Source organism: Balaenoptera musculus, chromosome 9, assembly GCF_009873245.2.
Source record: "Balaenoptera musculus isolate JJ_BM4_2016_0621 chromosome 9, mBalMus1.pri.v3, whole genome shotgun sequence".
NCBI classification, from domain to species: Eukaryota; Metazoa; Chordata; class Mammalia; order Artiodactyla; family Balaenopteridae; genus Balaenoptera; species Balaenoptera musculus.
The window spans coordinates 13,158,090-13,168,801 of NC_045793.1; the positions used below are offsets into that span (position 1 = coordinate 13,158,090).

General features: G+C 42.5%; 1 protein-coding gene across 2 annotated transcripts; it reads left to right on the forward strand.

The window, feature by feature from the left end:
• The first annotated feature begins 2,956 nt into the window (after positions 1-2,956).
• Positions 2,957-8,354, forward strand: PRSS37 (serine protease 37). Of its 2 annotated transcripts, XM_036863053.1 has the most exons (6): positions 2,957-2,983; positions 3,324-3,438; positions 5,068-5,209; positions 6,508-6,761; positions 7,384-7,520; positions 8,101-8,354. In XM_036863053.1, the coding sequence occupies exons 2-6, from the start codon at positions 3,405-3,407 to the stop codon at positions 8,239-8,241; spliced, it is 708 nt and encodes a 235-aa protein (XP_036718948.1). In that variant the 5' UTR covers positions 2,957-2,983; positions 3,324-3,404; the 3' UTR covers positions 8,242-8,354. The 2 variants fall into 2 exon arrangements, with proteins under 2 accessions (XP_036718948.1, XP_036718949.1); XM_036863054.1 differs by lacking the exon at positions 2,957-2,983 and having other exon boundaries at positions 3,405-3,438; positions 6,508-6,758; positions 8,101-8,241.
• The last annotated feature ends 2,358 nt before the right edge of the window (positions 8,355-10,712 follow it).

Sequence of the window (10,712 nt, forward strand, 5' to 3'; positions counted from 1 at the left end):
GATAAGGTTGTAGTGGAAACTAACAGGCACAAAGCAGGGATAGAACGTATATCCTGCTTGGGGATTCTGAACAGCAGGAGAAAGTGCAGGTGAGAGAACTGGGGATGAGGATTCTACAAGTCTGTCATTTAGAGGCTTCTCCTTCCTGTATTGATCCTTGGTGTAAAAAAGGATTCATCAGTTACACCTGCCCACTCTCTCTGTCAATAGGCACAGAAATCCTCTCAGTCTAATTGATACCTGTCCTATGGGAAGATGAGTTTCAGGGATCTGAGCTTTATCCACCTTATCTAGGGAAGTAGGAGCCAAGTGAACTTTCTGTGGAGTTAAAATTCATCCCAAGTTCTTTCTCCAGCCTCTCAGTTCTTTTCACCAGTTCCTTCCCCATAATGTGTAACTAGCACCCCTCCCTCTACATGTCCCATTGACCCTCTCCTTTCTGGGCTACTCTGATGAAGCAGAGCTATGTCTCCACTCCTCTTTGTGACACTGACTCCCCTCCCTTTTATGCATGTCACACTCAGCCCACCCCTCCTTAGAACTGCTTCACTTGTACAGGTCATATCTCACAACCACAGACACGATTTGAATAAAAGTTCCCAATCAACACCAGTACTAGTGGCTCCTGTCAGATCTCTAAATCTGTTCTTCCTACACTGTCCTCTTGGACAGGATACTCTCATTCACTTGCTCTCTCCTTTCTCTGTGGCTGCCTTTTTCAAATTGATTTTTTTGGCGGCAAATATAACAAGAATATTACTTAAATAGAAAATCTGTTAGATGGCAGAATGAGACAATAATAGATTTAGAGTCCCTATAAACATGAGATATTCTGTGGAAAGAGGCCATGGACAGATATGTCTCCATATATACATGGAATCTATAATAACACTAACAGATAAAGAAAGAACTTAATGACAAAAAACTTACAGACATGAGGAAACACTGAATAGCATACACATACATACACACCCACAGGATTCTGAAGATATTTTTACAAAGAGAAGCTTTATGAAAATGTCCATATCAGGTATTAATATCCTAAAACAAAAAGGGAAAAATATAAATGGGATTGGCAAACTAAAACATTCAAAGGCTAAAGTATTATAAAAGGTTATTTGTATTGAAACAAGAAAACCCACACTTGAAAGTAGTTTTGTAGGCCTGGAAATAAGTGTGTGGGGTCGGCAGGTGGGAGGGGGTGGCAAAGAGGGGATGAGAAGGGAGGGAGACAAAGACAAGACGAGACGAGATGAGACGAGACGAGATGAGACGAGATGAGACGAGATGAGACGAGATGAGATGAGATGAGATGAGATGAGATGAGGATCAAGGCAGCTCCCTAAACCATGCTAGGGGTTCATTCTACACGTAGTAGCAAACTACTGAAGAGCTTTAAGAAGGAGACTAACATGCTCTCATCTACATCTTAGAAAAAAATCTGAGTAAAAGAATGGCAAGTTGAGCAACAGTAGAGAGGCACATGCATTAGTTCAAGTGAGACAAGATTATGGCCTGGATTGGGGTGACAGCAGTGAGAATGGAAAGATATGGATGGCTTCAAGAGATTTTGGGAAGTAGGATGGACTTTGGGATTGAGTGGTCAGAAAAAGAGAAAATTTTTTAAAGTGGAAGGTAGAATTGTCTTCTAAAATAAGGAAAACAAGCAGAAGAATGAATTTGAAAGGCTGGAGGAATAAGGAGTTTAATTTTGACATGCTAAATTTCAGGAGCTGAGAGGAGACACAAACAATGGTTTCCAGGAGGCAATTGTATATGTGGGACCAGAGCTCTGGGCCAGAGACACCAATGTGAAGCTCATCAACAGGTAGCGGTCCCCAGTGCCAACTCCGCCAGAAAATCTGCTTTTCTGCTCTTAGTCCTCACATCCCCAAACAAGCCTCAAACTCCCTTCCTGGTCCAGAATCTTTCCAAAAGAGCTAGGAAAACAACCTGAAAGTAAAGTATACCTCTTTCCCAAAATTTTACCTGTTTTAACTAATCCCACCCCCACCACAGAAAACCTTCCATAACTCCATCCTGTCTAGGAACCTCAAATATATTTCATAAACCAGCCCTACTCCCAATGTAGCCCTGTGTTCATTGTGAGGTTCAAGAAAGTATGTGTCATGTTAATTTCTCATTCCACACTTCAGGGAATTTGTGTGAGGGACTGTATAGCTTTCCCAGATCCATGAATGCTGGTTAATGAGCTGAAGCCGGGAGGATGTGGTTGAAAAGTGGTGGGTATCCAGTAGTAAGATGTAGATTGTACTTCTAGTCTTTCCAGTCATGTGTGATTTGAGAAAATCATTTAAATTCTCTGTGTCGGGTCTGTCACCTACAGGTCAGGAAAAAAGAAAAAATGATACCAGCCCCACCCCTGTCTCGTCTTTCCAGGGTTGCTGTGACACTGGAATGAGATTATGAGTTTAGGAAACTTTCAGGGGCTAGAATGATACAAAGCATAATTAATTTTACATCTCAGACTAACCTGATATAAAATCACCACTAACACTGTCTGTAAAGAACTTAGCTCAGTGCCTGGGATGCAGTAAGTGCTCAATGAATGTTAACTATTAGCATCCCTGCTCTTTGTGTTCCCAACTAGCCAGGGATGACGGTGGCACTCTGTTATTGGCTGAGAAATCTTTTCATTAGGTAAAAAACACTTGGAGGTACTGCCTTCTGAATTGTCACCAACCATTCAGTAGATCCTAGATCTAATGTAATCTAGAATGTAAGTCATTCTCCAACTGTCAAAATAACCGCTCAATGAATGCTTTCCATTTCCACATTTCCATAGCTCAAAGCTGCTGATCACAACTACCAGACCAAGCTGGTGATGACGGCTGAGTGATGAAACAGTGACCACAGGGAAAGATGAACTTAGTGTAATAAAGATGGGAGGGGCTGAAGGAAAGTATAAGTAACTGTTAGGGAGTTCAGAGCAAACCTGAGCACACTGTCTTCCTGAACTAAGGTGGAGAGTCCTGTCCCCACAGCCCTGGCCTGAAAAACTCCATGGGGAGATAAGTCCTAAGCCTGGAGCTCCCTTTCCCACCGACAGTTTAACCACTTTTAGGCAGATGGGCTTTTAGGGACAGCAAATAGAGGGACCTGGATCCAGAAGTCCAGGAACTAGGCTTCCTTGTCCTTCCCTAAGAGACCCCAAGAGAGGCATAGTCCCCCACCCTCCCTGCAGCAGAAGGGCCCCCATCTGCCTATCTGGGGCCCTCTTCCTCCTTCCTGTTTATGCCCAGAGCTGCTTTTCAATCCCACTGCGTGCCCCCATGCCTAACCATACCCACTGATTCTCCTAGGTGTTCCTGAGGAAAATACTGAGCTGACAGCTCCATATTCTGCTGGTCATCCGCACCTCACAAGGAAAGATTTAGACGGCTATGAAATTTATCTTCTGTCTGAGTGTCCTTGCTGGTATGTATCCATGACTTTCTACTCTGTCCTATAAGGCACAGGTTAATATAGGATGGAGTGAGGCAGAGGCAGGATGTGTGGAAGGTGCAAAAGAAGAGTCAAGAGAAACTGTCAGAAGCATAATTAGGGGTCTCCCCTCTCAGACTCCAAAGGCTCTCGGGACAGGCGAGTCCCCAGTGCTAAGCTATGGGGTAGGTTATGGTGTACACCTGCCTCAGAGAATGCTCAACAGTGAGTGTTCCACCCTGGTTATTCCAAAATGTGGGCTTCATCACACAGCGGGCAAGCCTAGTGTACTCACAAGGACAGAGTACTCATTTTGACATCTGATACGCCCCCTTTTTCAAAAGCTTAGAGACTCAGAATGCAGGGAATGGAGAACGTGGGAGCAAAAGATCAAATGCTAGGGCCCTATGTCCTACACTTCCTGACTACCATGACGTTCTTCTGATGGCAGAATTGGCTGGTGAGGCCTTTGCCACCACACCCTGACTTGCCTAGGTTGCATCACAAATTAGCTGTGTGAGCTTAGACAAGTTAATTAATCTATCTGTGCTTCAGTTTCTACAGTCAAAATGGGGATATTACTACTTACATTACAGAGTCATTGTGAAGATTAAATAAATCCATGTAAAGCACTTAGAACAAGAGCTCAATGTCTCTTGTCCTCAATAACACTCCACCATTTTTTCCTTGGTGTTTCTAACTGTGTGACCACACAGAGAAGGGTGTGGTGAGGCACAGGACTGGGCTTGGGGAGGACTAACATAAGAACCAAGGGCAGCTGAGACAAGCACAATATTTCTGATACTAGAATCAGCCTTCCTCCTCTTTATTCTCTAGTTTTTTTTAATAATATAATTCATTTATAAAAGCACTGCATGTTCATACTAGAAAATTTGGAAATATTAAAAAGTAGAAACAATGCTAATGCATTGTCTGAATTTACTCCCAGGTTTTATTTATTTTTAATGGTTTATTTTTGTTTCTTTACTTGTTTTTAGACAATTAGATTACTGGATTAAATGTACATTTTTATTTTTTAACTTAAAGGTTATCAATATTTCCTTTGCTGTTTAATATACATTACAAATATAATTTTAATGTATATGACGTTCCATTTGTTCATATACTTTTGTATTTCAATGTCCAACATTACTTCATTGGACACTCATATTTCAACCATTTAGCTATTATAAATAGCGTTAAAATGAGCACATTTATTAATAATCTTTGTCTACATCTGATTATTTCTTTAGAATCAAGAATTCTTGGCTTTGGAAATATTAGGTCAAAGTTGACGAACCATTTACAATTCTTGATGCCCATTTCTAAATTGCTTTTCAAGAAAATAGAATAAATTCCCATTCCTATAAGCAGTAAATGAGAGTCTCTCTCACTGTACTTTCTTAGACTGAATATTACCAATATTAAACAAAAATGATTCGTATAAATATTAGATGAAACACTATGTCATTTTGATTTACATTTTTATTCGAAAAAAATGTCAGACGTTTTCACATTTCCTGGCCAACTGATTACTTCTTTAAAATCATCCATATTTCTATTCAACTAGGAAGTAGTTGATTGTCTTATTCGTTCTAAGAACATCTTATATATGTTTCTCAGGGACATTTTTCCCCGCTCACTCATCTGTGCAGAAGGAAGACCATGCCCCCTATCTGGTATACCTCAAGTCTCACTTCAACCCCTGTGTGGGTGTCCTCATCAAAAGCAGCTGGGTGCTGGCCCCCGCTCACTGCTACCTACCGTGAGTGCCGGGCATCCTTACCCACTACAACAGCTATACTCATTCTGCGCCGGTGGTTCTCAAGTAGAGGCAGCTTCCGCTCCGGGGTATTTACATTTGGCAAAGGCAGACACCTTTGGCTGTCACAATGGGATGAGGGATGGGGGGAGGCTGCGCTAAGGGCGCCTACCCTGCGAACAGAGGCCAGGGCAGGGACGCGGCTGAACACCCCACCGCGCACAGAGCAGCCCCACCGCAGAGCAGAACCCGGCCCCACACGTCAGCAGTGCTGCTCTAGAGGAGCCCCATTCTACGTACTATGCCTCCTCAGTCTCCCGTCGGTTTTTCAAGTTTTTTACTGGCAATAGGAATGTGTTTTGTCAGTTAAGGGACCAGCAGGTAACTGATGGTACACTCAAATTTGATTAAGTTGAGGAGAGTTTATAAAAAGAACTAATGACAAAGGTATGGTCTCGTTATAGGGAAAACACAGGGAATAGTTCAGTCCCCCCGCGTTTAGTATTAGAAAGGTGCAGTTACTACCCCTAGACGTAAAGCGGCAGGGGAGAGAATGTTTACAAGGCGGGAGGGGGAAAGAAAGAGAGAGAGAGACAGAGAGAGAGAGAGCGCGCGCTGTGCGCTGTGCGCAGGGACTGCCTGATAGGGGCTGTAACCTTTCGTCAAGAGACAGCCAACAGCCACGCCCTGTGGCAATCTTACAGGAAGAAAGATGGGAGGATATATACTCCAACCTCTCCCTTCTCCCTCCCCTTACTTTCCGGTGCTTCTTATTGGCCAAATACCAATCAAACGCTAGAGGACCAGAAAGCCCACTGACTTAATCCACATATATCACCTTCCCAAGTACAGGGCAGGATGAAAGAGTTGTGAGTAGATCTGATGAAGCAAACAGGAGATATCCAACACTCAAGTCACCTCATTCTCTTACTTCCACCAGAATGGAAATGCCCAATCTGATAGGCTGGAGCTGGAAAGGAGGGAAAATAATATTTCTATGCCATGCATCCTTTTCTTCTCCACTACATTAAGGACACTACATGAAAACATAGTGGTTAAAGGCTCCACCACTTAACTGTGTGACATGGGTGAATACTCTTACGTGCCTCCGTTACTTCATCTGTAAAATGGGGATTCAAAATAGAATCCACCTCACAGATTTGTTGTGAGTGGTAAATGACGTAATCTAGAATCCAGATAAAGCCCTTGGCAAAGTATCTGGCACACTATAACATTCAACATCAGCTTAGATGATGATGACGATGATGATGATGATTACTTCCAACCCCTTATCCCTCCAGAAACCTGAAAGTGATGCTGGGAAATCTCAGGGTCAGAATCAGAGATGGGACAGAGCAGATAATTGACCCTATCCAGATTGTCCGCTACTGGAACTACAGTCATAGTTCCCCCCAGGATGACCTCATGCTCATTAGGCTGGCTAAGCCCGCCAACCTCAACCACAAAGTCCAGCCCATTCCCCTCGCCACCAGCACTGTCAAGCCAGGCACCGTCTGTATGCTTTCAGGCTTGGACTGGAGCCAAGACAACAGCGGTGAGTACACCTCCCACAGAAAATCAGGGTCATCAGTTATCCCTGAAGAGGAGCACCCATGTCTGTATAGCTGAGAAGGGAGGAGAATGGATGGAGACCAAAGGGAGATACTATATGAATGGTCTGACAAAAAGAGACCCTCCCAGAAGTCCAAAGCTCCTCCCTTCCTAGGGTGACTAATGCTCCACTGCTTCTTCAGAGCTTTGGCAGAGGGGGCCACCAGGCCACCTGACTCTGCACAGAGGCCACGCCATTCCTGATCGTCAGAGGTACAATTCACATTAAGGAGTCTGTGCTCCTCTCTCCCATACTGGCTCACTTAACATGTGGAGGACACCTGAGAACCTGAGTCAGGTCACCTCTTATGCCTCCAAGAACAGACACAGAGAAGAAAGAAAACTCTGCTTTTTAAAGGGACATAAAGGCTATTTCAAAATCCTCAAGATTAATAACTCTCATAACCATGCACAAAATCATGTCTTCCCCTTGTCTCATTATTTTCTTCAGACACACACAAAACACCAGTTGAAACAGAAGGTGGTGATTGGAGCGCTAAATAACAATTGTGAAAAAACAAACAATTGTGAACAGGAAGGTTTCTTTTATCCCTGTCTTCCCTCAGGCAGACACCCTGATTTAAGGCAGAACCTGGAGGCCCCCATGATGTCTGATGCAGACTGCCAGAAAACCGAACAAGGAAAAAGCCACAGAAACTCCATATGTGTTAAATTTGTGAAAGTGTTCAGTCGAATTTTTGGGGTAATCTTTTCTCTCTATTCAACTTTCACTTACTTGTATTATATACGTCCAGTTAACTATTTAATCGTGATATTTAAAAAACTGAAAGCCCACAGCTTCGTAAATTTTTGAAAATTTGATAAGGCTGCAGCAAAGCCCCCCACTATCTTCAGTAAAGGGCCCTCCTTAGAGATGTCTGTATTCATTAAAGGGCATCACGCAGTACCTAGAGTTAATAACACTTTGCTAGGTTTTTATTCTCATAGATGCAACTTTGAAACGGGCATTGCTTTTAAAAAATTAATTCAAACTTTTCACAAATTGAAACTGGCTTCACCAGTTCAAACAAATGGAGTTTGACTCATTTTACATGTGAGTTCTAGAAAGGCTTTTCTCTGACTTTCTCAATGTCACGTAAGACTAGTTACGACCAAGCCAGATAAATGACTCAAGCTTCCAGTCTCCCAGCTCAGTGCTCTCTCCTTGATGCAGCATGCTACCTCTAGACAGGGCGCATCCACACTGCGGACGAGAGGGCTCCTACAAGGAGAAGACCTGACCGTATCTGTCTCTCTCCCTCTCTCTGCATGATCCCTTGCAGGAGGTGGCCGTTGCTACTGTCATCTGCAAAGGCAAGCTACAGGGGATCGAGGTCGGACACTTCATGGGAGGGGATGTGGGCATCTACACCAATGTTCAGAAATATATCACCTGGATTGAGAACGTCACTAAAGACAAGTAAGACCAGACTACTCCGTCTGCATCCCAGTGGCTCTGCCCTGACAACACTAACCACAACTTTCCCCAAATTCAAAATAAAACGTCCAAATAGAAATATTGGGATGTATCACACCAGTATCCTATGTTTTCTTATTTGTGTCTCTGTCCATATCCCATAATGATCTGAAGAACCAAGAACAAAACATGAAATAAGCACTTTCTACACTGTACTGGGTTATATCCATTATCTCATTTAATGCTTATAACAACCCTTTGAGGTTATCGTTTATTCCTACTTTACAAATAAGAAAATTGAGACTAATATAGGTTACTTAACATTATCTATAGCTGGTAAATATCAGAACCTGAAATGGAACCCCAAAATGTCAGATTCTCAGCCCTGTGCTCTTAGCCTCGAAATTATAGGCAAGTCCATGGCATCACAACAGATGCTGGCTTCTGTTTTCCTGCTACCTCTCTTACCATTCAAAGGGCTTGAAGCTCTCAATTGTGTCTCAGATCTTGGGTACTGAAATAAACTCTCCCAAAATGCAGCAGGCTGAAGGGAGAGAGCTAGCGGATGGGTAGGAGGTTGAAAAGAAATGTCAGGACAGTGACAACAATCACCAGTCAAGTCCAAAGGGAGGCCTGGCAGCTCCAGAGCGAGATGAAGCAGTCATTTAGATCCAAGGACAGCACACCATCAGGGCAGCAGCAGAGCTTAAGAGGTAGAGATGGCTGAGGGGAGGTGAAAGAAGGGCAGAAATTGGGTTTGGCCTCAGACCATGGGATTAACAAGGTCAAGAAAGCAGGTACCAGTCCTCTGGTTGAGAACTTGGTAAAACATCTCTCCAGACATCCCAGGTCTGGAAGTGATAGAGGAATTCAGGATACCCAAGAGATTTGGTCATATAGGACAAGGAAGGTTAAAGTAATCTCCCAGCAGATGAAGATTCAGGAAACAACCCCACACTATCCTTGAGTAATATTTTCTATTCCCAAGGTTTAAAATACAATCTATACTTTAATGATGTCTGTGTTAGGCAGAATAATGCCCCCAAAATATGTCCACACCCTAATTTTCAGAACCCATGAATATGTTACTTTACATAGAAAATGCAGCTTTGCAGATGTGATTATGCTTATGGACGTTGAGATTATCCTGGATTATCTGGGTGGGACCAATGTAATCACATGGGCCCTTAAAAGTGGAAGAGGAAGGCAGAATATTTGGCCAGAGAGACGTGACAACAGAAGAGGCAGCAGAGATTCAAAGCATGAGATGGACCTACCCCCCACTACAGGCTTTGAAGATGGAAAAAGGGAGCTACAAGGCAAGGAACATGAGCAATCTCTAGAAACTGGAAATGACCCTCAGCCGCCAATTAGCAAAGAAATGGGGACCTTAGTCCTACAATCCTTGACAACTTGATTTTAACCCAGTGAAATCTGTCAAATTTCTGACCTACTACTAGTACTGTAAGATAATAAATTTGTATTGATTTAAGGTAATACATTTTATTGATTTAAGGTGTTTGTGGTAATTTGTTACAGCAGCCATAGAAAACTAATACAACTTTTAAATCCACAGCCCCTAAAAGAACTGCTTTTTATAATGGGATTTAAAAACCTTCAATGGTTCCCGATTGCCCTGAGAATAAATTCTAAACTTATTAGAATGGCATCCAAGCCTCCTTGATACTTCCCACCAACCTCATCCCACTCCCAAAATAGAATTTCTAATACTGTCTTGCCACTTGGCATTGCTTCCTGACCCTGTGAAATGTAAATCAGATTAAAAAGAATGTCAGAGGGCAACATAAAAAAAAAAAAAAAGCCCAACGCCCTCTTTCCTTTTAAGGTAGCAATCTGGTCAAAGCACAAACTTAACAAAGTTAGATCCATTAAAAAAAAAAATTCCTTGAGTTGAAGTCAAGTCTTCAAGTGTTGAATGCAAAGGCAACAATATTCCAGGCAAAGTATTTCCTCTACTCCCATTGCCTATGACTTGGGCATAAACAAATCATATCAATCACTCTTAGAAGTAGATTGCAAACTGTGCTATGTTCAAATGTGTGAAAACTCCCTTAAATGCTGCCATGCGGCTGCTGTCTCATCAAATGATGCAAAGAACAATTATGCAATAGAAGTAACAAGAAAGATTAGGACTTGTTTAAATCAAAATTTCTGCCAGTATGACAAAAGATAACTCAAACAGCAGTGTAGATGTGGATCACCATTCAGAATCATCTGTCCTATGGCCTCAGCCAGAGGATGACCAAAAGGAAGTCTGAGAAATGAAAATTAAATCCATAATCTTACCTGCCAGAAAATTATCAATTCTGCAAAACAAGCAAGAACAAACCACAACCTATCTGGAAAGAAAGGACCACAAAAGTTTCAGAATCCAGATGGAAAAAGAAACACTGAATGCACTCTGTGCTCCAAAGCCAATTAAAAGTGACCAATCCCTATTCATCGCCCATTTCCAAA

Excerpts from the sequence above, each read along its gene's own strand:
- PRSS37 (XM_036863053.1), top strand. The coding sequence starts at position 3,405 with ATGAAATTTATCTTCTGTCTGAGTGTCCTTGCTG. Across the intron at positions 5,210-6,507 it reads CCCGCTCACTGCTACCTACC|AAACCTGAAAGTGATGCTGG; the intron begins GTGAGTGCCGGG and ends TTATCCCTCCAG. Across the intron at positions 6,762-7,383 it reads CTGGAGCCAAGACAACAGCG|GCAGACACCCTGATTTAAGG; the intron begins GTGAGTACACCT and ends GTCTTCCCTCAG.